The 26,033-nt window shown below is 53.3% G+C and overlaps 10 protein-coding genes across 10 annotated transcripts; 6 read left to right on the top strand and 4 right to left on the bottom strand.

The window, feature by feature from the left end:
- Positions 1–400: 400 nt before the first annotated feature.
- J4E84_003930 (uncharacterized protein) lies at positions 401–1,486 on the top strand (the record flags this gene model as incomplete). The annotated part of the gene is made up of 1 exon (XM_049386539.1): positions 401–1,486. The coding sequence occupies one exon, from the start codon at positions 401–403 to the stop codon at positions 1,484–1,486; it is 1,086 nt and encodes a 361-aa protein (XP_049245309.1).
- Positions 1,487–1,538: 52 nt separating this feature from the next.
- On the top strand, positions 1,539–3,670 carry J4E84_003929 (uncharacterized protein; the record flags this gene model as incomplete). Its single annotated transcript, XM_049386538.1, has 4 exons — positions 1,539–1,886; positions 2,541–2,648; positions 2,740–3,592; positions 3,651–3,670. 4 exons carry the CDS (start codon positions 1,539–1,541, stop codon positions 3,668–3,670), a joined length of 1,329 nt encoding a protein of 442 aa, XP_049245308.1.
- A 3,976-nt stretch (positions 3,671–7,646) lies between these two features.
- FAL1 (RNA helicase) lies at positions 7,647–8,941 on the bottom strand (the record flags this gene model as incomplete). The annotated part of the gene is made up of 3 exons (XM_049386537.1): positions 7,647–7,705; positions 7,753–8,607; positions 8,656–8,941. 3 exons carry the CDS (start codon positions 8,939–8,941, stop codon positions 7,647–7,649), a joined length of 1,200 nt encoding a protein of 399 aa, XP_049245307.1.
- Positions 8,942–9,209: 268 nt separating this feature from the next.
- J4E84_003927 (uncharacterized protein) lies at positions 9,210–10,760 on the top strand (the record flags this gene model as incomplete). The annotated part of the gene is made up of 2 exons (XM_049386536.1): positions 9,210–9,299; positions 9,351–10,760. 2 exons carry the CDS (start codon positions 9,210–9,212, stop codon positions 10,758–10,760), a joined length of 1,500 nt encoding a protein of 499 aa, XP_049245306.1.
- A 2,893-nt stretch (positions 10,761–13,653) lies between these two features.
- J4E84_003926 (uncharacterized protein) lies at positions 13,654–15,714 on the bottom strand (the record flags this gene model as incomplete). The annotated part of the gene is made up of 2 exons (XM_049386535.1): positions 13,654–15,528; positions 15,628–15,714. 2 exons carry the CDS (start codon positions 15,712–15,714, stop codon positions 13,654–13,656), a joined length of 1,962 nt encoding a protein of 653 aa, XP_049245305.1.
- A 752-nt stretch (positions 15,715–16,466) lies between these two features.
- On the top strand, positions 16,467–17,507 carry J4E84_003925 (uncharacterized protein; the record flags this gene model as incomplete). Its single annotated transcript, XM_049386534.1, has 1 exon — positions 16,467–17,507. One exon carries the CDS (start codon positions 16,467–16,469, stop codon positions 17,505–17,507), a length of 1,041 nt encoding a protein of 346 aa, XP_049245304.1.
- Positions 17,508–17,560: 53 nt separating this feature from the next.
- J4E84_003924 (uncharacterized protein) lies at positions 17,561–19,591 on the bottom strand (the record flags this gene model as incomplete). The annotated part of the gene is made up of 5 exons (XM_049386533.1): positions 17,561–17,593; positions 17,646–18,140; positions 18,187–19,120; positions 19,171–19,238; positions 19,562–19,591. The coding sequence occupies 5 exons, from the start codon at positions 19,589–19,591 to the stop codon at positions 17,561–17,563; spliced, it is 1,560 nt and encodes a 519-aa protein (XP_049245303.1).
- Positions 19,592–19,651: 60 nt separating this feature from the next.
- Positions 19,652–20,620, top strand: PRE6 (Proteasome subunit alpha type-4; the record flags this gene model as incomplete). The annotated part of the gene is made up of 4 exons (XM_049386532.1): positions 19,652–19,682; positions 19,731–19,790; positions 19,842–20,229; positions 20,278–20,620. The coding sequence occupies 4 exons, from the start codon at positions 19,652–19,654 to the stop codon at positions 20,618–20,620; spliced, it is 822 nt and encodes a 273-aa protein (XP_049245302.1).
- A 246-nt stretch (positions 20,621–20,866) lies between these two features.
- J4E84_003922 (uncharacterized protein) lies at positions 20,867–21,214 on the bottom strand (the record flags this gene model as incomplete). The annotated part of the gene is made up of 3 exons (XM_049386531.1): positions 20,867–20,948; positions 20,998–21,099; positions 21,150–21,214. The coding sequence occupies 3 exons, from the start codon at positions 21,212–21,214 to the stop codon at positions 20,867–20,869; spliced, it is 249 nt and encodes an 82-aa protein (XP_049245301.1).
- An 873-nt stretch (positions 21,215–22,087) lies between these two features.
- J4E84_003921 (uncharacterized protein) lies at positions 22,088–25,811 on the top strand (the record flags this gene model as incomplete). Its single annotated transcript, XM_049386530.1, has 4 exons — positions 22,088–22,129; positions 22,178–24,491; positions 24,540–25,689; positions 25,742–25,811. The coding sequence occupies 4 exons, from the start codon at positions 22,088–22,090 to the stop codon at positions 25,809–25,811; spliced, it is 3,576 nt and encodes a 1,191-aa protein (XP_049245300.1).
- Between the last annotated feature and the right edge of the window lie 222 nt (positions 25,812–26,033).

The raw sequence follows: 26,033 nt of genomic DNA, 5'->3' as shown, positions 1-26,033 counted from the left end.
GGCCGCAACGAGGCACTTCAGGGAGACTGCATAAGACCGAATGGTTGGCTGAACTATCTACCTTTCGGTCTCAATCCATTTCGCTTGCATTATTCGGGAGGAACTGTGATAAGACTAACCTTGTTACGAGCGCCAAACGGGGAGACACCCCTCTTTAGTGGCTGCAACATAGGCCGTGGTACAGCACAGCCGGTAATCGCTAAAACTCTCTACGATCTCTACACGGCAAGCTAACTTCTCTCAAGTTGCTCAATTACCCGAGATTTGACTGGGACGTATTCCACTTTCTTGTCGACTGTTCTCGTGTTGCATCTTCACATTGTCACATTGTCCGCGAAACAACCCCGATCGATAAGAGGCGGTTGACCTTACCTACGGAGTAAAATAACTAATCTTCAAGATGGGAGATGGAAATCAACAACCCCCCTCCATCGACTGGGCCAGTGCGGACATCACAACTAGCGCTGCTTTACAGTATCCCCTCGTGCTGTCATTAGCGGAGAAGCCAGTCGCGACAGTGCAGGTCCTCCTCCCCTTCGCCGAACCCGGCAAAGGGATTGTCTATACAGTGACCTCAGTTTCTCTACCCGGGGGACCACTGCAAACTTCAACGCTGAATGTTGTTGCAGCTACAACTGCAACATTCGACGGACTCATTCTGTCCGTGGATGGAAAGGCAAATCCACCGCGTCTTCTATATCAGACGGCACAGATTTCCACTACGGCCGCTCCAGCAACATCACTTCCGGCCACAAGCGCAGCTGTTCCGCCAACTACAGCAGCAACGCCTGCTTCAACTAGCTCCCAAGCGACTAAGACTGGACCGTCAGAATCCATTTCTCCAGCCACGAGTGTCCCACTCTTACCCCAGAGTGAAGGCTCCGCCCTTTCGACAGGTGCGATCGCCGGTATCGCGATCGGATGCTTTGCCGCAGGTGCACTGCTCGCCGGAGCCATTCTGTGGTTTTGCCGGCGCAGAAGAAGACAGCCCAAGAATCAGTATCCCCAATCCGACACATATGCGTTGGCTTCGCAGGAAAAAGGGTTCTCCGCCAGTGCTATACCGTTAGCCGGAAAACGATCATCTGTAGCTGCTCTGGGTGGTGGACTTCCTCAGCCCCTGGAAGACAAAGCCATCTCTGGCGATGTCTCGAAGATAAGCAATGCCATCAAAAACCATGTCCAGAGTTACTACCACACCAGCCGTGTCAACCCTGGTCTCATCGACTATGAGGATCTTCACGCAATAGGACCAGGTTTACCAGTCTCGGTAGGAACACTCACTACATTGATTGGAAATGCTGCAACTAGAGAGATTGCCCTAAGGTTCATCATCGCCTGGGTGATCGTCTCGAAACTTCAACCCTCTAAAGATCCCTCAAAGAGCCTCTTGCCGTCCGAAGTCGCGCAATGTTACCAAGCCGTCGCGACTGGAGATCGTGGCTATCAAGGTATGCGGCACAAGTTCCTTCGTCTCCTAGTATAGAAGTACTGACTTTCGTGCAGCTCAAACTTCATTGATGGCGCGCTGGCGGGTCATGACTGCGGAGTTGATGCAGGCTAGCTACATCCGCAATCCCTTCGGTCCCTCCGACAGTCGACACGCAAGTATACAGGCAACGCTTGCAACATTAGACAACGTTCTACAGCCATACGCGGACTCTCGCATGAACAATGGAGAGCGTAAGCGGAATCTTGAGGAAGTGCTGAAGCGGGCTGCGCTTTTCGCTTTCACGCTGTTTTCTCAGCCTAGCGCATGGGAGTTCGAGTGGCAGGAGGAACATGGTGTCACGTCAGGGGACTTGTGCATTTTCCCCGCTCTTGTGCAAGTAGCGGACGAGGCTGGTAATCCAGTCAGTCCGCCGCGGCCTTTCAGCGAGGCTGTGGTGAGACGGTTGGATGCATGAGTCGGTGGCTCATGCAAGGAAACCCTCGCGTACGACTGTGCTCACAGGTAGAACCTGTGCCACCTTCAAGAAGTTTCACGTTGCGGAGGCCTTAGGTCCCACGCTGTCACAGTGATGACCACATTGCTATCGAATGAATTTAAGCTTAAAATTGTGCTTACATCTTCATGTCCTCGCCGAACAGGGGAAGGCGATACGCTACGACGCTTGCACTTGCGATGAAGATGGTCATCCATCATGTTCGAGATGCGAAGGCTTACGCGCAACGGCCAATCGGCTAGACCAACTCCTAGTCTGATTTCGCTTCCCTCTTCCGAACCCGCATCTTGCGCATGGGGGCCAATATGGAATGTGTTTTGGCCCCCATTGAGGCGTAGTCCATGCAATCAGCATCCTTGCGGCGTGGCCTAATAGCGAGGTTTGGATCGAAGACCAGTGCCTTATAAGTAATTTATGCCAAATCCGGCGAGACGTCCCATGCACGTTGGCATGATTATGCTGTGCGGCGTGAGACGACAACGCTGCATGACTCTGCGGTACGGTGCCCGCGGCTGAGTTGTTGTTCTGCGCCCCCAACCAACACTTTACCGCTACATCGGTGCCGTGATCGACTGACAACTATCCCATGTGTAGCTGTTAGCAAATACTTCCATCGGACAGGCCGACACACGAAACTGGAACACCAGCACATCTGCACCGGCTGTGCCTATTTCGAGCAAGTACTGCGTCATTCTCTGCGGGGTTTGTCCTGGTGTACCTGGCGCATGTCGCCTGCTACCATTGCTTAACCCATGCGCGCTACCGGCTACTTTCAGACTCTGTACAGCAATAGTACAATCAGCTTGAAGTAATACGAACGACGCTCATGCCAACGTTGACTTCGATGTTGCCCGCCGCTGGCTTGTTCTTACCGGAAACACTGCATCGGGCTGACCTCCCCACGCAAGCGCCTACGGAGACCGAAGGTACAAGGCTGAAGTATTTCCAACGCAAGATCGGGCGGCCGAAGCAGGAGCCTAGGAACTCTGAGGACCGGCGGCCGTCAAATGCTATTCCAAGGGAAACGCCCGATGACATCTTATGCGACTTTCCAGCGATACCGACTACCTACTACTTTGCGGACTATGTCCTCACCACCGAGAAGGCTTCTGCGGATACCATCGCTTTCGTGAGCATCATCCAACAAGTGCGACAAGACATCGATGAGGCGACGCGCCTTTTCATCTCATCTGCGGTTTCGAATTTCCTGGATGCTTACCCAAATAAGCGGAGATGGATCGAGACTTCCTTGCTCGAGGTGCGACGTGCTCTTAACGAAATCGGCATGGATATGGACAAAGCCTGGGGCCACGATGGAGATGGCGGCACAGCTGCATCGAAGCTGAAGCTTGAGTGGGGTCTAAGAAACCAGAAAAAACTTCTGAAAAAGAAGCAGCTGTTAGATCAGTGCCACGCTCAGTTGACCGGTGCTATATACGTCATGCAAACGGCAGAACTCTGTGGGAAGCCTGGTGCTATCGCAGAAACACCCATTTTCGAGGCTCCGGTACGACCTTGGGTACCTCATGATGAGAAAGACGCGCTACGTGGACCTTATTCGAGGCAGAAATACCGAACAAATCAAGCGAGCGTCTCCGCATCAAATATCACACTGGCGTCTGAAGCCGAAAAAGACGACGTCGAAAGTGAGTGTCATCCACGATAGACCAGACTTCAGTCCAACTAACGACCTTTAGCCGGTAGTGTCAATTCGGTGCCTGTAGAACTGGCCGGTAGTACGCCGGCTGACTTGGATATCGAGGAGAGGCAAAACTCACAGAGCTTCCTGAGCCCTCAGGTATCCCGCGAATTCAGTACTGAAAGCTCGACACTGTCCAGACGACCACGAGCACGCTCAGACTACTCCCGACAATCCGTCCTTCGGGAACCAAGACCTCGCGCCTCCATCGATGTCGCACCTTCCCCCTCGAATAATGGCGATGCAACAATCGAGCGCACCGACTCCACTCTGTCCACACAAGCTACCGTCAGCGTCCCCATGCTAGCGAGACGGTATCGAGCAACGTCGATAGACATCCAAAGGCATAGCGAAAAGCACAGGTCTTTGCCATCGGAGCTCCCTCATCTCAAGAGTCAGCCGTCACTTATCGATGATTTGGCGGACTATGTGATGCCTAGTGCGGCAAGTGAGAGGCTGCCGAGTAGAGAGTGGCCAAACAGTCCAATAACTTCTATTCCATCGATCTCGGTGACGTCGACCCCAACAACCGGTCATGCGTTACCTGTTGTCCCTGAGGCTACACCTATAACGAATGCGATGACAGACGGTCTACCAAACATCGCAACCAAGACTACTGCAGCTCCATCGCCCCGCCAGCTTCCTACAAGTAGCGAAGGACTTGCGCAACTACCACAACATGAGAAGGGGAATGCGGATGCGTCGTCGATGTATGAGGACGACTCGAGCTTGCGACGAAATAGCTTTGCCTCTGCGGAGCGCACATCGTCGCCTATGTCTCACTATGCAACATCTATACACACTCTGCGATCGCCCAGTGCTCTTGTCAACGTTACCACTTTCACCGACGACGAGCCAGTTCGTCGCCCAAGTAGCCAGCGGCCGTCACAGCGCATGTCTAAAAGGTTGTCGCAAACGTCAAGCAGCAGATCATTCAACGCAACACCGTCACCCACAATTACCACGGTCGCCGAAACTACAACAACACCCAGTACGGAGGAGGCGGCGACTACCCTTCCGGTAACTGCACCGTCTCGTCCACCACCACCACCACCACCACCCCAGATCATCACTCCAGAAACCTCGCAGCCCATACTTGCCAGCCCAACAGAGACGCCAGTCGAGCTAGATGATGACGATGTCGTGCTCTCCGTCCTTCAGCAACGCCTTGCCAGCGCAACAGAGATGCCGGTGGAACTAGACGATGATGACGTCGTGCTCTCCGTCCTTCAGCAACGACTTCGTAGCCACAAAGTCGTCAAGACAATGGCTGAAGATCTAGTGCGACAGGCTTCCACTACAGAAGCGGCGCAACAGACAACGAATACGCAACAAGCCATACTTTCACCACCCGTATTGCACGAGCAACCAATTCCCACACCGAAACAAGAGTTGCGCGTGGAGGTACCACCCACTACCTCATCAGTCCCAGTTCAGGTAGAGATACCTCCTCCCGTTCCGTCTGTTTCAGTGCAGGCAGAAAATAGCCCGGCGCCTTCCAACGGAAGTCAGAACGGAGATGCTCCGAAGAAGCCCATGTCAGCACAGGCTAAGCGAAGAGCTGCGCACGCACGAAGAATGCAACTAGCTTTTGGTGACGATGCGACATCTTGAAATGGTGGTGTGTGTGATGGAGGTCGGTTAGCTGTGTCTATAACATAATGATAATATGTGAACCAATTTCACCTCGTTCCGAAAAGACTCCTCTGCAGCAGTATCACAATCATCTTGGAAATTGAAGACGCGTTTAGTGCTATCGTGAGGATGTCGTCGTCATATGCCACACATCACACAGCAAGCAAAGAAACGAGTATTAGACAGTAAGACATGGAATTGAATCACATCTCCCATCTACTTTTCCCGGACCTTTCAGCGTCCTCATCTCAGCCAGCCAGACACATCTACCCACAAGAAAAACTCGCCGTAAGACCTCTGACCAGCCTTTCCTATTGTAACCCCAATCATCTCAACGCAACCAAGATGCTACGGACAGGTACCAGGAGGTAGACCTGTTTATGCGGCGTAGGGAGCAGCGGTGACGGTAACGGCACGAGCGGTAACGGTGACGGTATCGATGCGATGGGTTACCTTAGGCTCGATAAACATGGTGGTTTCCATGGTGCCGAAGGTAACGCCTGCGAAGAGGGCCATGGTGGCGCCGAGGATAGTGGAGAATTGCATTGTGGTGGTCGGGTTGGGTTGCTGGGAAGGGAGTGTTAGGTGGAGTGGTGGAGTGGTAGAAAGGGGAGGTAGTACGTTTTGTTGGTAGTGACTGGGGATGTGTTAGTTGTTTTTGCTTGAAGTGATGAAGCGGTTGTAATAAGAGGAGAGATCGTACTTGAAGTTTTTTTGATCGAAGTCGAAGACGGTAGATTGAGGTCGAAGTGTTTACGGATGAGAGACTCTAAAAGGGGATATGCCGGTTTTATACTCTCACCCTGCATTTCCTCATTCTTAGGGACTGATCTCAAGTGTGTTCGTGTGTTCGCGTGTGGTTTGGTATTTTGGTTGCCATCCACTCCATCCACTGGTACTACGATGGGACGCAATGTAGCCCCTCAAAATTTCCCCAACACTCAACCATCCCATACGAAAAGGTACCCCTCAAATGAGAGAGATCGTAGGCATCGGAGACTCTTCAAAATGCGGCAATGTTTGGTTCCGGCCTCGGAGAAGCGGAGAGGGTGATGAGGCAGGGTCCAACCCCGGTGAAGCACCTGAAGCTGGTACTCTCCGTTCCATGGCACTGTGATGTGAATGAGGCGAAGCCGAAGGCGAAGCGGAGACAGACATGCAAATAAACAAGAGTGCAATACGAGTGGATGAGTGATCTCGATGCGCTATCGAGCATGATTGCGTACTCTCATGGTACACATTTAAGTATTGTCTCCGACCTGGTATACCAACTCAAGAACGATCGATCGTAGTTTTCGCCGGTCTCAATTTTCTCCGCTACATTACACTCTCAACAATTCTGCATGGGCAATTTGGAAGAATCATACTCGCGCAATCGGACCCTGAGCCACACTTCACCTTCGAATTCGCCCCAAGGGTTTCTACCACTCTCCATATTTCGCTCCAATGCGTTCGGTGGCAGGTAATATTGCTTACGTTATCGGTAAACATACGCGACATAATGTCACCGTGCCAACAAGCCGACCGCGTCCCCACTGTACTTTGAGCAAAAGTATTGAGACACTGCAGCTGGAAAACCTAGCTCGCGTGGTATCGCATCAACGGTGGGGAATCAACATATTGCATGAAGAAGGACAGCGCTGCTACCTCAATCGTATTGATTGTTACCTCAGAGGGTGCACTATCGCATCAGCCAGGCGATTGAGTCTGCTACTAGAACAAGAGAAGACATATTGATGATAATAATACGCACGAGGATGTGCTGCGAATCACACTATAGCAGAAACAAACCACTGGAGCCGTGGGGTAGCTCAAGAACAGAGTGAGGCCATCTTCATTTACTTCCGCTAGGATAGCGGAATCTTGTATTGAGATTGCGGGCCCAGCTGACAAGGGCGTTGAACTCACCATATCCTTCCTCATAGAATTGCGGATATGTTGTGACGTGGCAGAAGAACGTTTGTTGGATCTAATCGAGTATGTGATCGGAACTGTGTGTCACAGATATATCGCAAACTGCCAATCATTATATCACGATAGCGATAGTCGGAACCAGATCTGATCTCGGAGGTACCGCCACCAAAATATATCGGCTGGTCATCGGTCTCATAGATTGTGAGTGCGTTATGGGTATTGATTACAATTTCGTTCTAGTCAGAGTCGCCAAGTTAGCCAGGTGACAGAAGCCTTGCGACGGAGATGGCTTACTGTTCGGCTAGGAAGCCCCTTCCTCCACTTCCAATTCGCCGCCGAAGCGGGTCGTGTCCCTTGAGTGAGAGTCTCTGTGACCTCAGTACGGTGAGCGTGGATCTCTGCTGTGCCCCGTGTTCGATCGCATGCAATGCGTATAAATTCTGCTCGAGATTCTACGCGAGGAGGTCCGCAACGTTCATGGGCATTTCGTCGATCTGGGTAGAGTAGTACACTACGAGGATTAGCGGATGTCTGAAGAAGAAGCTGAACAGTACTTACACTCAATGTCACGGAGGATGCGAACGTCATCTTGAGTGACAAAGTTGATGGCTACACCCTTGCGTCCGAATCGTCCACTTCGACCAATCCTGTGGATGTAGTTCTCACGGTTCGATGGCAGATCGTAGTTGATGACGAGCGACACTTGTTGCACGTCAATGCCACGCGCCCACACATCGGTCGAGATGAGCACGCGAGAGTTGGCCTGGCGGAAGTCGGCCATAATGCTGTCTCGCTCCTTCTGCGGCATCTCTCCGTGCATGGAGGATACAGTGAAGTTGGCGTCGCGCATCTTGTCCGTCAACCAGTCAACCTTGCGGCGCGTGTTGCAGAAGATAACTGCTTGTGTGATGGTAAGTGTGTCGTAGAGATCGCACAGGGTGTCGAATTTCCACTCCTCCTTCTCGATAGCGATGAAGTATTGCTTGAGGCCCTCTAGCGTCAATTCGTCACGCTTAACCAGAATGCGCACGGGGTCCGTCATGAATTTAGTCGTCATCTCGAGCACATCGTATGGAAGGGTGGCCGAAACGACAACAACTTGGGTGGCAGGTGGGAGGTAGCGGTAGACATCGTAGATTTGCTCGCGGAAACCTCGGTTGAGGAGCTCGTCGGCTTCATCGAGAACGAGCATCTTGATGTTGCGTGTGCGGAGATTGCGGCGGCGAATCATGTCGGCTACACGTCCTGGGGTTCCAGAGACAACGTGCTGACCATAGTCGAGCTTGCGAATATCTTCGCCAACGTTTGTCCCTCCGACGCAAGGGTGGCATTGTACGTTCATGTAATCGCCGAGACCCATGATAACCTGCTGAATCTGGGTCGCAAGTTCGCGAGTGGGTGATAGTACGAGTGCTACATCTGATTAGCATAGTCCAGCACCTCCAATCTGACATGACGTACCCTGTGTCTCGCGCACAGCCGTGTCGATGACCTGGAGGATGGAGATGGAGAAAGTCGCGGTCTTTCCTGTTCCGGACTGCGCCTGAGCGATGGTGTCGCGACCCTTGCAGATTTGAACGATGGCGCGCGACTGCACAGCTGAGGGCGACTCGTATCCGTAGGCGTAGATACCGCGTAGCAGGTTCTCCTTCAGGTGCATGGCCTCGAAGGTAGGCGCGACCGTGACCTCCTTCGAGGTGGAGAACTCGATCTTATCGTCGGCATTTCGGTCGATTCCGTCCGCCATCTTGAATGTGAAGCCGGGGTTGGTATGGGTGATTGGTAGTTTTCGAATCGTTCGCGACGTGCAAGAAAGTTTGGAGCAGTTACGCCTCAGCTTTGCGGAGGGCCGGAGCCTCGGCGCGCTAGCCCCGTTGACTAGCGCGTTCTGCGATTTATGTCGCCGCGACAGGCTCCACCACCAGCTCGACATCGTCACCGCCGCAAAGGTCTGCACATCTACTACCGAACCGCTGCTATACCAAGACTCATAGTTACTCTAGGCGACCGCAAGCATGCTTTTGGAAGATCAGCGCCAGCTCCACGAGGACCTCGAGCGCCTCGAGGATGCCGCTGCCGAGCGACTCCTAGAAGACCCCCCGCATGTGGGCATTACCCTCGCGTCCGTCGCGAACTGCGTGCTAACATCTCATCAGATTCGCGATCGTCTCGCACGTGACCACGACATTGCGCGATTCCTGGAGCAGATCGAGAGCCAGTCGAGCCGCCTACTGAAGATCTACCAGGATGAGGACAGCAAGAAGGAGGACGAGGTGCGCGGTCTCACCCACGGCGACCCCATGGAGTCATTCATGAAGGAGATCGCATCCATCAAGGACTTCCACAGCCGGTACCCGAACGAGCCTGTCGAGAACCTGGAGAAGGCCTACAAGAAACGCTCACCCGAAGACCACACGGCATCCATCGCAGCCATCGACTCCATGTTCACCGGCGAGGAAGGTTTTGGTCGCTTCTTCGACCTGACGACTCTGCACGAGCAGTACCTCAACCTTCCCGTTCAGCAGAACGCGCGCCGTCTGACCTATCTGGAGTACCTCGACAAGTTCGATATCTTCACCCCTCCGCAATGCAACATCCGGCGCGAACAGAAGAAATCAGAGGCCTACTTTCATTACCTGAAAGCTCTACAAGATTACCTCGAGAGCTTCATGCGACGGACAAAGCCGTTAGAGAACCTGGATAAGCTCTTCACTAGCTTCGACAAGGAGTTTGAGGAGGCATGGGAGAAAGACGCAGTTCCAGGCTGGGAGAAGAAGTCCACGGCGTCTGCACCGGTCAACGGTGAGGCGCAGGGTGAGGGCATCTGGTGCTCAGCCTGCAAGAAAGGCTTCTCGAAAGAGACCGTTTACGAAGCACATTTGTCCGGCAAGAAACACAAGAAGGCGCTACAAGAGAGCCAAAACGGCGCGCAGGACGCTGAGAAGCAGTCAAACGGTGCCTCCTCAGACTTGCAACGCTTCAAGGAGCGCGCAGTCGCCGAGCGCGAGTTTAGGATACGGAAGCTCGCTGCAGCCATGCAGACGGAGCGCGGCGATACCAAGGTCAACGTCGAGCGGAAGCAGGGTATGACCGAGCGCGAGCGCCAACAAGAGCTAGAGCAGCTATACGCAGAGCAGCCCGAGAACGGCGGAGAAAAGGAGGACAACGAATCCGACAGCGAAGACAAGATCTACAACCCGCTCAAGCTACCACTCGCCTGGGACGGCAAGCCCATTCCCTTCTGGCTGTACAAGCTCCACGGTCTGGGCGTCGAATTCCCCTGTGAGATTTGCGGAAACTTCGTATACATGGGCAGGCGCGCATTCGACAAGCACTTCAACGAGCCCCGCCATATCCACGGTCTCAAGTGTCTCGGCATTACCAACACCACCCTCTTCCGAGAGATCACAAGCATACAGGAGGCTGAGGAGCTGTGGCGCAAGATTCAGAAGGACCAGAAGAAGCAGAAGCTGCTTGCGGAGAACGTGGTCGAGATGGAGGACAACGAAGGCAACGTCATGCCGGAGAAGGTCTACCGCGACTTGGCTGCTGCGGGCATGTTGTGAGCGGGCATGTTACTTTGGCATATACGCCGCTTTTGCCCTGGCCTTTCTCAAATCGGAGGAGGCTTTTGGGTCACCGCCTCGCCAAACGAACACTTCGATGCCGGCATCTTCGAACAAACAATACACGCCCATCAATGGCGAATTTGGGGAAACTCGGGACCTAGTCCAGTAAGTCAAAGAGCGTTGCTTTTGTTCTATCGGTGCCACTACACCGTTTTCTCGTTCTTCATCCGAGCAGTGTTCTTGTTTTTGGTGTCCGCTTTTCACCTCAAGAAGAGCTAATAAGCCAGAAAACTATGCATGGCTGGCGTTATGGAGTTGCGTCCACAGAAATGCCTCTTCGTAAGGACGAGAGTGCATATGAGAGAAATGTAAAATAAGAGATATTCAGAAACATGGTTCTGTTGGTGACTATGTAGTCCGAATGAAAAACCACGTCGATACTGTATCGCCCCGCTTGTTCTTGGTGCTTGTACCGCCCCATGCGAGCTCAGTCTTGGTTGCAGTGAAAATGAGCTTCCCGTGGCTTCAGCGTCTCGACACTCCTCGTTCGGAGCTGGAGATCCATCGACATACAACTGCAACGACATAGCCAAAACCAGAGATGGTCTATCCGCTGGCGATTGAAAGAATTGGCAACTTTTCATTGCTGGAAATGGCTGTCCCCCGGCCTAGATATTGTGCCGCCGCTGGAGCACGTCCCGGATCTTTGACGGGTGTATGAATGATCTGGAGCTGGCAGGATGGTCGTTTGATGGACCTCATGCCCAAGCCGGATTTGGTTCTTCAGCTCTTCGTGTCTATACACTACGTCACCTGCTGTAAGGTGTGCTATCGGGACCCATCCGCGATTCCACGGCGCGTCTAGTGGCTCTTTCGGCTGATGCAATCGTACTTGAACCGAGTCTGCCTGATCGACTGTCGTGTCCATATGCGTGTCGTTTTCAACTTTTCTTGTGTGAAGTCTTGGTGTCTTTCGAAGTCCAAATCTTCTCAGACAGACTCGACGTGCGTGTGCGGCCGACAACACTCAGCTATAAACATGCTGTTACCGTGGCCGAGGAAGCATGCGAGAGAAAGTGCGCGCAGGACATCCTGGATAGAGGGGCGATCGCTGCTACCGTGTGCCAACATTGGCATCAATAGGTGCGGGAACCTGGTAGTAATAGTAGTATCACGAGGACTTGCACCTTCGGGGGACTTCTCTTGCCAGAAGATCTCGTTCAACGGCTTCATCCAGTCTTGTATGTGATCTAGGTTTGCCTGGAAGGACCACGCTCTTTGCGTCCAAGGGCGGGGGTTATTTCGAGACAATGGTATAATGCAATAACCCATCTCGAGAAAGATACACCCCAAAGAGAATATGTCCTCCGAACATCCGCAGCGCTCTCTATTCGCGCGTTCTGGCGCTTGGTACTTGGTAGTCATCATCTCACCACCGCTGGTGGTACTGCGGTCATGCTCCGACATATCTGCAGACCAGCCGAAGTCTGCTAGCCAGAGTCCTTGGGGTGACAGGAGTATCTGGGAGGGCTTGAGATCCTTGTGTCGAATATTCTGGTCGTGGAGATAGGCGACTGCATTGGCTATGCATCCTAGGCTACGCCTGATACGACGCCTGCACAAGAGCAGAGCTTGCTCAACCTCGCATCGTAAAGGGAGACCTGGGCACAACTGATCCGACAGTATGAGGACAATGAGTGGCTTCATCGCTACACGAATCTTCTCCGTTTCCTGAGATGACTGAGACGATTCAACGTTGTTCGTTCCAAGATGATCCAAGTAGTATTGCCTCAAGACGTCAAAGTCATGAAGTAGCACTGCGAGATCAGTTCGAGCAACCGGCCAGATCAACATGCCAATTTCAAACCCCCTTCTTTGCTCATGCAGATAAGACCCAATCAACTCCACAACATGACGGTGGCGATGCTTTGAGATTCGGCCAAGGATCTTGATCTCGTTGAGCTGCTGAGAAGAAATCCGGCGTGTGTAAGTGCGTTTCAAGGCCAAAGGCACGCCTTCAATGTGTGTCTCGAAGACGACCCCGACACCGCCGCCACCCAGTCTCTGTCCTATAGTGAACGGAAGTGCGTCCTCACACGCCAGTTCCAACTGAGGTTGGCCACTGAAGTTGCGGTTCCAAGCTGCGATGGCTGATTGCGGGGTCGAATCTTCCTTCACAACGATAAAGTCATCATCTGCGGTCGACTGATCATCATCGACTGGGTATGTAATTCGATAACTGGCGTGCAGGCGTGTATCTTCTTTACTGGCGTGATCCTCTGAGTCGTCGATTTCTTGTTCTTCTTCGTTGTCTTCACAGGCCTCTGAACTTTCTTCTTCTTCTTCTTCGTCGTCTTCACTGGAGTGTGAGCTTTCTCCTCCTTCTTCTTCGCTGCTTCCAGACTTGTTTGTCGAGATCTCCTCTTGGCGTGGCCACGTCTCCGGTGGTTGACGATACAGATCATGCACCGTACGATACCGCCTGCGAGCGAATGGGGCCAAAAGAGTCCCGGTCCATGGTGAAGAGTTTGTGGGGTTGCCATGAGCCATTTCTCATGGCCGTGCAAAAGCGATGTCGATGGAAATTGGACAAGCGATGTATGATAAGAGGGAGCACGGTGTAGATGGACACGTCGTGATGCGCGTCTGCAGGGCGGGGCAGGGGCGCTTCCTTCCTGGTCCAGGCTGACTCCAATAGAAGGGAAGTGGCGTTCCAGCCTTGGGGGCAAGTGCCAACGCAAGCAAATGACCGGCGCGCGCATAACAAGTACAAGGACTGTGGTGTCTTCACGTAATGTGATCAACATTAGAGGCAAACAGAGCACTCTCCAACAAGCGCATACGATACCTTAACTGCGTGAAGCTCCCATACCTACATCTACAATACAGCCTACTGTTCCAAGAATTCCCACAGCCCCTCGCCGTTGACAAAATCACCCCAAATAACATTAACAAGCCAATAGTCCTGCCTCAGCTTTCCAAGCAATGTACTGCTCGCGCTCCTCGGCGGGTAGATCCTCTGCCACTCCCTAAAGATACTGAACGCTTCATCAAGCCAACTCCTGAAACTGACAGCCTCGATGATAGTAGGCGTAACAATCTCTTTACCAGCAAATGTACCCCAAGTAACAGGGTTTACTCCATCCTCTTGACTAGCTTCAAACTCTCCGGCGGCGTTACCAGCGAAGTAGGTGACTTGCTCATGGGCGTCGAGCTTAGGTTTGAGAATGGCGAATTCGGAGGCGGGGATGAAGAACTCGACAAATGGCTTTTGGAAGACGTAACCGTTCTTGGGGCCCCAGCCGAAGACGGAATCGGTAGACTTGACGCCGTTGACAGCAGGTTGCGAGGCGACTGTCCACCAGCCCTTTGCGTTAAGGGCCAGCAGCTGCTTGCTGATGGTCAGGGTTTCGGGAGACAGACTTTGTTCGCTCCATGGTATGGCCTCAAGATCTCCTTCGATATGGCGGCGGAAGAGTTTCGAGATGTCGTCTTTCTCGACGGGATGGCCCCAGAGCTTGAGAGCTTGCGGTGTTGAGACGTGGAGCGTTGGACCGTAGCCATCGATCTCACCAAAGGCAGGCGAACGTGCATCACCCCAACGACCGTTAGGGAAATCATCCCAAGTGGCTTCGCGACCCAATGAGCCTTCACCCTCTGAGATTGCCAGTGTGTTCGCCCGGGTGTTGATCGGACCCCTTGGTACACCAGCTTCCTCCTCCGTAGCTTCGTACGAGTGATTGCTTGACTTGGCCGCAGACGGGTGTGATATTATTACTCTGTTGTGCGGGCCGGAGTTGACAGCAGATGATCGCCGCCTGCGCGGCATTGTGCCGTTCGGTGGTGGCTCAAGGTTGATGGCGGGCGTGGTCTCGACAATGACATCGTCGTCGTCTTCGATAGTCGATGGTATGAGGTGGGTGTCTTCCACGATGTGTGACACGGCTTTCTCTAGATTCAGCGTGTAGAAATGGAAACCTCTCCTGCAAGCATCCGGCCGCGCCTTGATGTGTTCCACCATTTCGTCCATAATCTTGACGCCAACTTGCTTCACCATTTCATCGTCGCTCTTTACCGCGTCCAGTCGCTTCAGCATATCGGAAGGTAGCTTCGCATGCGATAGTTTCGTCGTCCTGAGCAAGATCTTGTAGGATTGTATTGGCATCAGCCCCGGTATGATCGGTATCGTCTTGAACACTCCACTCTCGTGCTCCCTCAGCATCTTCTCGAACTTGTCGTACGCCTCAACATCGTAGAAGAGCTGGGTCATGATGAAATCTGCGCCAGCCTTGGTCTTTTCAATCAGGTATGGCAGGTCGTGCAGCGGATCTTGGTCTTTGGGATGGCTCTGATCCGAGTGGCCCTCTGGATACGCAGCGACACCAATGCAGAAGTAGTCGCCGTACTCTTTCCGGATGTATTTGACCAGGTCAATCGCCCACGTAAAGTCTTTGTTTGAGTCTTGTTCTGGCGGCGTTCCCTCATCCCTGTACTCGTCGCTCCGTGGCGCGTCACCCCTCAGCGCCAGGATATTCCGTATGCCCAGCACCTTTGCCTGTTCGAGCGCGTCGTCGATGAGCTGGCGGTTCATATTCGTGCACGTAAGATGTAGACATGTTGTGAGGCTCAATTGGCGCTGGCATATCTCCGCGAGTTCGAGCGACTTGGTGGCTGTTGATCCGCCAGCACCCCAGGTGACGGTAACGAAGAGTGGTCGGAGAGCCTGCGACATGCGCTCTAAACGTGTTTGTAGGTTCGCAAATCCCTAGAGAGCCATTAGCGACCAAATCTTCTTTCGCGATGTTCTTTCCCCATCCGTACTGCAGCCCTCCACATTCGTCGCGTGCGAGCGGGGCAAACTCACCATGGCTGTCTTGGGCGGGAAGAACTCGAGCGAGAAGTAGTTGGCGCCATCGGGCAGCGCATTGATCTTATCCGTAATCCGCTCCATCGTGAAGGTGCGACCGAGGGTGTCGGGAAAGGTGGTGTGGCGGACGACGTTGTGTCATGGCTGCAAGTGATGGAATCAAAAAGTTGACCCGCCGCTCATCTGGAAGGCGCGGGTGGGGCACGCGATCGACGGTCAGGATCATTATCCTTTATCGGCGCATGCGTGCCACACTGAGCATTCAGAAGCACCGACATGACTATCCGACAAGGAATTCATTGTCAGTGAAAGTTACATGGTGTTGAACGTAAGATTGGTTAGGGTGACTGTTACACGGTCGGACAGGTTATCTAGCTTTCGTATGGAAAGTGCCCTTTGAACGCCGTATCTTGCCATTTCCTATACTTGAGTCTAATTGCTGGATGATCTTGCGCGCGCGATATGATCGCGTATGACAGAAGCGCAGCGTCAGTCTACAAACCTCCAACGAACGAGATGCATGAGTATCCCGAGGTCCAGATACTCTCGCTCTGTGAGTTCAACGACCGGAGTGGGGTGCCGGATGTCAATGGATCACTTGATGCAGGTGCCGCGCATTGCATTGCATTGCATAAGTAATCATAGCATTCGTTACTTCTGACAAGAGCGGAAAGTCCAGTAGAAACACAAATCGACTCGCGGTAAATATACCTGATCTGATCTTTCCATCACTTCCATCTCAGAAAGGTAACACCACAATGATCCCATCCATCCCCAGCCTAATCATCCTCTTAGCACACACAACCACAGCGCTCTTACAACAACCCCCAGCCAACATGACACACCCCCTCCCCCAACGAATAGACGTCCACTCGCACTTCCTCCCACCCTTCTACCGCACCGCCCTCGCCGAAAACGGGCACTCCCATCCTGACGGCATGCCCGCGATCCCTCCCTGGTCTCCATCCCAACACCTTGAAATGATGGAAACAGCCAACGTTTCCAAATCCATCCTCTCCATTTCCAGCCCGGGGACAAATATCGACCTGCGCAATCCAGGATTAGCAATCGATCTAACACGGCAATGCAACGCCTATGCCTCATCTCTCAAGCAGCAATATCCCGAGAAATTTGGTGTATGGGCTGCACTGCCATTACCGGATGTTGATGCGAGTTTGACGGAGATAGGGAAGTGCGTCGAGGAAGGCGTTGAGGGTTTTGGTCTGCTCACGAATTACCATGGGGTTTACGTGGGAGATGGAGCGATGGACCCGGTGTTTGACAAGTTGAATGAGATCGGTGCGACGGTTTTCATTCATCCGACTAAACCTTGCGTTAGGGGTTCTGGTGAACCGGTTCAGACGACAGACGCCCTTCCCTTTGGCGAACAATACCCCGTTCCGATATTCGAATTCTTCTTCGATACTGCGAGGGCGGTTATCAATCTCTTCAGCACGGGGACGGTGGACCGGTGTCCGAACATCAAGTTCATCGTCCCGCATTCTGGCGGTGCATTACCGCCACTTATGACACGGTTCATCCAGTTCTCCAGCGTGGTGCCGGGCGGGAGGGTGTTGAATGCTTCGACGGTGCGGAAGCAGCTCGATACACAGTTTTACTTTGATCTCGCGGGGTTTGTGTTTGATGGAGAGAGTGGGGGGCAGGGGCAGTTGAAGGCGTTTGTTGAGGGTTTCGAGATTTCGTATGAGAGGTTGTTGTATGGGAGTGATTTTCCTTTTACGCAGACGCAGTTTGTGAAGGCGTTTGCAGAGAGGATGAGGGATGGGTTGGAGAGTTTGTTTGGAGAGAAGGAGAGAGATGCGATCTATCAGGGTAATGCGGTTAAGCTGCTGGGAAAAGGGAAGAGCAAGATTTGAGGTGGATAAAAATGTGTATATGAATGGTCTACTGGATGTGCTGCAGTGTCTGTCTATATGTACTTGTACGGATTCATGATGCCGTTCTGTCAAAGTCAGCACATGATGAAACCGGATCGAGCTCGAGCAGCCACTTACAGGGTCGTATAGATCCTTGATTTGCTTCATCAGCTTGATCATGGTTTCACTCTTACTGTATCCAATATATGGCTTCTTCGTTACTCCCAAGCCGTGCTCAGCGCTGATGCTGCCATTACGCTTTTGTACCCACTCGTAAACGAAAGGCTCGAGCTTCTTCTCTACAGCCTTGTCAAACTTCCTGACTGGGATGTTGAGGTGCAGATTGGCATCACCCATGTGACCGTATCCAACGACGTCAACTACGGGGTGCGAGGAGTCGTTGCCAAGCAGGCCAGCCTCTGTCAAGCGATCGCGTGTCTCGTTGACCAGATCGTAGAGCTCAGCGATGGGGATCGACAAGTCATACTTGTAGACACCTCCATCGTGACCAAGGCACTCGGTGATGCCTTCGCGCCATGACCAGAGCTCCTGAATCTGAGTTTGGTTCTCGGCGAGAACACCATCGGATACGACTTCGGTCTCCATTACGTGTTCAAGGAATGCTTGCAATTTCTAGACAAGTTAGCGGCCGGTCTCGTTCGTACCATGAAATGCTTACCTCGCCGTCATGCTCGGCGTTAGAGCCGCTGGTCTCAATCAGGCAGTAAAATGGATGCTCGCCCTCTAGAGGCATCTTCTTACCGGTGACTCTGTTGACCAGCTTTTGTGTGCGACCGTCCATCAGCTCAAAGGCTGACAGGATCTCAGATAGGTGCCCTTTCGCCTCAATGTACGCCTTCTGGACCTGCTCGTAACTTTCCAACCCAAAGTACGCGACGTTGACGGCGGGTGACCTTCTCGGGCAGATGATCGAGACCTTGGTAATGATGCCAATAGTGCCTTCTCCGCCGATGAACAGTTGCTTCAGGTCGTAACCAGTGTTGTTTTTCCGGAGCGTCGAAAGGTCATCTACAATGGTACCATCCGGAAGGACTGCCTCAATGCCTAGGACATTTCCGTGGAAGCTACCGTACCGCAAGAGACGGAGACCACCGGCATTTGTCGCAACATTACCACCAATGTAGGCAGAGCCCTTAGCACCGAGATCCAATGGGAAGATGTGGTTCTTTTCGGCGAGAAAGTTGTCGGCGTTCTCTAAGATCACGCCAGCATCAGCGACGAGGATACCAGATACTTCATCGAAGGACCTAATTTCGTTCATCCTCTGCATGTTGATCACGATCTCGTCAAACACAGGCACGGAGCCACCGACAAGTCCAGTGTTACCGCCCTGAGGTACTACGGCGAGCATGTTGTCATTGCAGTACTTGAGGATCTTGCTGACTTCTTCCGTGGAACTGGGCTTCAAGACTAGTTTGGTATGGCCACGGAACTTGCGCATCCAGTCGCTGTTGAAGGCTTCAATATCATCCGATGCATCTTTCGACACACCATCTATGATGGCCGAATCGGAACCCAGAAGGTCTCGAAAATATTTAACATGCTCCTCGCTGACTTTGGCGAACTTAGAGTCTCTTTGAAGATGCGGGTATCTGCGTAGCGTTAGCAAATCCCTCCAAAAAATCCAAACCTCAACACATACGACTCGGAAGTGAACTTGATGGATTTTGACGACGCGGTCGGGCCCTTCACTCCGCCATTTTCGTCTGGCTGGTGAGGCTCCGAAGTCGCTGACGTACTACCCGTCCATCGCACTTGACTTGTTGGTCGCAAATATTGATAGCGTGATGCGGCGCGAGAAGAGAGTGCAGTTCGTCGCAGTGACGAGACCAAGCGCGCTGAAGATGCCATCCCAATTGACCGGAGAAGAAATGCGACGGGCGGCGGAAATAGTCAAGTCGCCTTCACGAATATCTACCATGATGACCTAATTCGACAGGGTAGGCACGGGCCAGATGGCTTGGCGTGGTTTAGGCGGGAGCAGCGACGCGGACAGCTCTGGAGCTCCGCAAGCAACTTGACGACAGCCGTACCTCTTCGCCCAGCCGCTTTTTCTTAGCCATCGTCGCCGTATACAAGTAAACAACGAGGAGCCTACAGGTTACCATACATCCACTTTCACAATGGCGTCCGGCTACGATCGAGCTCTCTCCGGTACAAACAACCAACACTTGGAGATGCGGGCCTAGCTAACTCCGCCAGTCTTCAGTCCTGACGGTCACGTCTTCCAGGTCGAATATGCGCTCGAAGCAGTAAAGCGAGGTGCGTAGTACATGAAGGAGAAAGCGAACGTCAGATGCTCATTCGCCCCAGGAACATGCGCCGTTGGTGTCAAGGGCTCGGACATAGTAGTACTCGGCTGCGAGAAGCGATCCGCAATGAAGCTGCAAGATACCCGCATCACACCCTCCAAGATTTGCCTCGTCGACACCCACGTTGCCCTCGCCTTCGCTGGACTGAACGCCGACGCCCGTATCCTTGTCGACAAGGCCCGCCTCGAAGCACAATCACATCGCCTCACAGTCGAAGACCCGGTATCGATAGAGTACATCACCAAATACGTTGCAGGTGTGCAGCAGAGGTACACTCAGAGTGGTGGTGTCCGACCATTCGGCATCAGCACACTGATAGTCGGCTTCGACCCTAATGACAAGACCCCGCGCTTGTACCAGACCGAGCCTTCTGGTATCTACTCAGCATGGTAGGTTGCATACACAAATTTACACTTCTCTGTGCTAATACTACCCAGGAAAGCAAATGCGATTGGCCGGTCGAGCAAGACAGTCCGCGAGTTCCTCGAACGTAACCACAAGGAAGGGATGGACAGGGAAGAGACCATCAAGTTGACGGTCAAGTCACTATTGGAGGTGGTGCAGACTGGCGCGAAGAACATCGAGATTGCCATCATGGCACCCGGAAAGCCCATCGAGATGTTGCCCGTTGAGGACATTGAGAAGTACGTGGAGAACATCAACACAGAGAAGCAGGAAGAGGCGGCGAACAGGAGGCCTGGACGGCAGCCCGGTACAGGCCAGGCCGCTATTCTCACCCGCCAGACCCCAGCTGAGGGCTCAGGATCTGGTGGTGCATAGAGGCACGGTTAACGACTGATGGCGAAAAGGCATGAACAGCAGTGGCGTCGGGTGATAGACTTTATGATTCTGTATAATGCAGATACGACCAGCTAGTGCTCATAAATGGCAATCTAGCACACCATGAAGTGTCTTTCCACGTCCAACCCCTCGCTCGTCGCGTGATGTTCTTGGGTGAGGGGCCCCGCCCTACGGATTTGTAGCTTGTGCTACGCATAGTACTGTATGTCGCGGTGTCCCACTGGTTCAGCCCAACTTGTCCGGTGCTTCCTTGACATCGAATATGGTGCGCATCTCTTCGGCTCGTACACGTTCGTCCTTGAGCATCCTGCAGAATTGTTAGCAATATTCCGTCACTGACCAGGGAGGCGACCTACCTGGCGTCCTTTCGCACATCCTCGCCCTCGACTTGCAGCGACGCCTTGGGAGTTTTGGCCTCTAGGACGAAATGGTTGTCGCAGTGCGGGCAGTACTCGTCGCTACCACTCATCAGCCAGCGCCACATGAAAAACACACATTCCATTCTTACGCGTCCTCAAATTCGCGCGCATCTTTGCGGAAGGCCTTCTTGCACTTTTTGCAGATGAAGACCATGTCAAACGTCTGCTGCAGCGGGTGGTCGCTCTGCTCCTGGTGACATTCCGCGCAGTCGAACCATTTCTTGCCTGTCCCTTCTCAGCATTCAGCGCATACATCTCAGCACGGGCGACGTACAGCAAGGCGAGCGGATGGAGACCTGGGCGTTGAGGATGTGTCTGCTACATGGGCATCAGCCAGCCGCGGAGGTCATGGCGGGGGAGTCTCGGAGGCGACAAGAAACGCGTGCTTACCACATGGCTGGTGTCGGTGAAGGGAGACTACGGCGCTATGGGAGTACAGACTGACGGCTGCAGGCTGGCTAGTTTGGCGTTTTGTATGCTCGTCTATAATTCGCCGGTGCCTGATCGCCTTGCCGTTGGTGGTGTGCAGGGTTCCGTGCTGCTGCGCTGTGGGGAATGACAGTAGACAGACACGACAACACCGCTCCAAGCCGCCCGCGCCCAACGCAGCCCAGGAGAACCTTTGTATCGCCTGCAAACCAGAACGTCACCTGACCGTACACGCACACGGGGAGCAGTCGCGATAGCCGTTGCGTTCCGACAGTTGCGAAACACCTGCACCCCCGCGCTGTCGCCGGTCTTCCCTGTCGCCGAACATTCTTAGCAGGCAGTATACGCGTCTCCGCTAGGGAGCCCTACAGTCACTCGGGCCTCTACCACATCGCACCGCCACCGTATCCACTACCACAAACACTACTGCACAGGCTATTTCTGGATCCTGCCTCCGTAGCGCTGGCTGCATGACGGCCCGCGAGCGACAGCCTCCCCTTCCACCCTCACAAGAAGCGCCAAATGGGAAGAAGACCTCACTGGTCGATGCGCAGCTATAGGATACCTCCCGGTGCCGGCTGACGACAAAACAATCATCATGGACAACCAGCAGGAGGAGAACATGGACGACTCGTCCATAGTGAGTAGCTCCTTCCCAGCACGAAGATGTTGCTGACGCCCAGCACAGAAGCCAGTGTCTTCCCTTCGCGCCCAGTTCGAGAACCTCCTCAGTACAAACAAACCCGCCGCGCCTGCCACTCCGCGACAGCGCTCGCCCGGCCCCAATAATCGTCTTGCTATGCCCGAGGACAATAGGAGGACGGATGGGCGCATATCCTTGGACATGCCCAGAGACTATGCTGAGAGACCCTCGCCCAGTGTGGCCGACTACAGTGGGAGTGGGACAGTGACGCCGCGCTCGAACACCCTCGGAAGGTCGCTCTGGGGCAATACAAAGCAGAGACCGACGTCGATGATGGCCTTTTCTCCGCCCAGGTCACCAACAAGGTCCCCACCAAAGGTTACGGTCCAGTCACCAAGATCACCGCCCAAGTCCTCCGCTTCTCCCATACTCTCGCCGCAGCCCGAGCGACCTGCCCAGCACGCCGCGCTGGATTCGCCCTCAGCAGTGTCTGCCGGAAAGAGGTTCTTCAAAATGCCCAGTCGCAATGGCACCCCCGCTACGGACGCGAAACCTACATTTCCAGCCCACACAGGCAACGGCCCCGCCAATGACCCGCGAAAGGGTGATCGACCGGTGTCCTCTGCGCCTCCGGTACCGCCGCCTGTGAACCGAGCGGGTAAACCAAAGATACCACCAAAGTCGATTTCTGTGGATTTACCAGCTCGTGCGAATCTGGCGCCCGAAGCCACATCAGACGCTGCAGACATTTCTCCCTTCAGTACACCACCTAGCAGTAGTGGAGAGAGCGTCAAGGGCGAATCGTCTCCACCAGTCATCCCGGGCTTCTCGAAACCAAAGATGACTGGAGGCAACAATGGTTACTTCGCACCTGCTCCCGCATCTCACGCTGTCGCCGAAAATCACCCATTTGCGGACCCCCGGCCAGCAGGAAAGCAGGCCCTGAAGAAGACGATGCCGCCACCATCACCGACTGACATGCCGGAAGACCGCCCATCGTTACCTACGCGACGAGAGAAGGACAATTTCGATCTGCGGAAGAGTGTACAACTACAAAGAGCACCTCCTCCTGATTTGCCAGTCCGACGGTCTTTCGATCAAACCCGTCCTGGGCAAATGGTGCAAGAAGCGAACAACAAGTTCATGCCGCCTCCTCGGCGGACCAACACAACTGGTGCCATATCCGCTAGTCCCGGAAAAGCGTTAGAACCTCCGAAACCACCGCCTCCACGGAACTCGGGGGAAATGAGAAGACCGTCACAGCCGATTACTGCGCAGGCATCGCAGCTATCACAGCCGTATACCTATGACTCGGATGAAGAAGATACGGGCGCAGACAAGCAACCGACGACTGCTTTAACGGACTACCCAGACTCCTCACAAGCGAATCGGAGACCACCAGTGTTCCCAGACGGCATAGCCGGTATCCCCACCGGCTACGAGACTAAGCTCTTTGCAATTTGTGGCGATTACATATGTACAACCGGATACGTGACGAACGTATGGAACGTTCTGAACGGGCGACTACTCATGAGCTTAGCTCATGGCGATACAGTCAAAGCCACAGCGATTGCATTCAGGCCAGCGAAAGATGTGGAAGACGAAGGCAAGCGATTATGGCTAGGAACGAACACAGGCGAAATGCATGAGATTGACATCCCCACGCAAAGTGTAGTGCACACTAAGAGTAACGCACACGCTAGGACTGTCATCGTTAAGATCTTCCGCTATGCTGCAGAAATGTGGTCTCTTGATGAGGACGGCGTACTACACATTTGGCCAGCTGACGAGTTTGGATGCCCGTCCCTACAGCAGACCCCACTTACCTACCGTATCCCCCGTGGAAGCACCTTTTCTATCATCTCAGGCTCGCAATTATGGGTAGCCACGACGAAAGACATCCGCGTCTACGCCCGCACGTCGGACAACAACCATTTCCAGCAATTAACCCAGGGTTCGTTATCTCAGCTCAATGTCGGAGACGTAACCTCCGGTGCTATCATCAGCAGTCAGCCCGACCGCATGTACTTTGGACACGCAGACGGGAAAGTTACAATATACTCCAAGAAGAGCTTCGAATGTCTTGGAATCGTGAATGTCAGTGTGTACAAGATCAGTTCCCTGGTCGGTGTTGGTGACGTCCTTTGGGCTGGCTACAGTACTGGAATGATATACGTATACGACACCAAGTCGACACCCTGGAAGGTGCTGAAGGATTGGAAGGCACACGACAAGCCGATAGCGGGCATCTTGGCGGATCGTACGAGCATCTGGAAACTCGATAGGTTCCAGGTTGCGTCCCTTGGCACAGACACAATGCTGCGCGTTTGGGATGGCATGATGAAGGACGATTGGCTCGGTAAGTCGTACTGCATGTATCATGTGGTGCCATGCTGACATTCTGTAGAAAATCTGATGCAACAACGCGATGGGGAGTACTGCGAATTCAGAGAACTCTCGGCGCGAGTCATGACATGGAACGCCGGCGCAGTCAAACCCGCAAATCTTCGTAATACAGAGCAAGATCGCAACTTCTTCCGGGAAGTACTCGAACCCGAGAATCCGCCTGATATCCTTGTGTTTGGCTTCCAGGAACTGGTTGATCTGGAAGACAAGAAGATCACAGCCAAGAGCATCTTCAAAAGAAAGAAGCACAAAGAGACCTCAGAGAGCGAGCACATGTCACATCAATATCGAGCGTGGCGAGACCATCTTGTTCGCGTCCTGGACGAGTACAGTCCAAAACAGAACTACGTACTCCTGCATACGGCCAACCTTGTCGGTCTATTCACCTGTGTGTTTGTAAAGGCTTCAGAACGGGCCAACATTCGCGACGTATGCGCAGCCGAAATCAAGCTTGGCTTCAGCGGTCGTGTAGGCAACAAGGGTGCACTCGTTGTCCGCTTCTTCATCGACGATTCATCGCTGTGCTTTATCAACTGCCACCTTGCAGCTGGTCAGACGCAAACAGTACATCGCAACAACGACGCAGCCGCAATCATGGAGAACGCACCACTACCAAAGAACCGCTCCCCAACTTCATGCGCAAACTACTTTGTTGGAGGTGGTGATGGTTCCATGATTCTGGATCACGAGATCTGTATCTTGAACGGCGATCTGAATTACCGCATCGACGCGATGCCTCGCAACACTGTTGTCGCTGCTGTGCAGCAAGGCAACTTGGCGAAGCTTCTCGAACGTGATCAGCTGCTTCTGTCCCGCAAGCGCAATCCTGGCTTTCGTTTGCGGGCGTTCACTGAGATGCCGATCAACTTTGCTCCGACTTACAAGTACGACGTGGGGACTGACAATTACGATACTTCTGAAAAGCAGCGGTCACCTGCATGGTGTGATCGGCTGTTGTACCGCGGCTTGGGTAGGATCAAGCAGTTGGAGTACCGGCGACACGACACCATCAAAGTCTCGGATCACCGTCCTGTCAGCGGAAGATTCAAGCTGCGTGTCAAAACGATTAATTCGAAGAGGCAGGATGCGACAAGAGACAAAGCTGAAGTTGAGTTCGAGGCTGTGCGCAGGCGGATAGCAGGAGACATCAAGTGAGTGAAGATGATTAATCGACCAGAATGCTTGTACTGACGACGTTGGCAGACTCGACTACCTAATTAATGTCTTCGGTTTGTCCAGCAAAGAAGCTCAAAAGCTACTGAAAGGAGCCTGAGCTACTTGCGATGAAATTCTGTGGAACGCTAGGCACGGAACCACTCCGTGCGTTAGCGCAAATGCCAGCTACAACCGGCTTTTGGAGATGCGGTAGCTGGAAACCCATCATCAGTAGATCAAACATTGCGAAACACGATGGCTACCGCCAGATGCACGGCTACCAACGATGTCAGGGTCATGGGCTACGGCTCGTAGCAAACCGCGATGCAAGATCGATCGC

The sequence above is a fragment of the Alternaria hordeiaustralica genome (genome assembly GCF_023758085.1).
Source record: "Alternaria hordeiaustralica strain BMP 2776 chromosome Unknown scaffold_6, whole genome shotgun sequence".
In the NCBI taxonomy this organism is placed as follows: Eukaryota; Fungi; Ascomycota; class Dothideomycetes; order Pleosporales; family Pleosporaceae; genus Alternaria; species Alternaria hordeiaustralica.
Note: the sequence above shows the minus strand (reverse complement) of the source record. Positions and strands in the feature narration are given on the sequence as shown.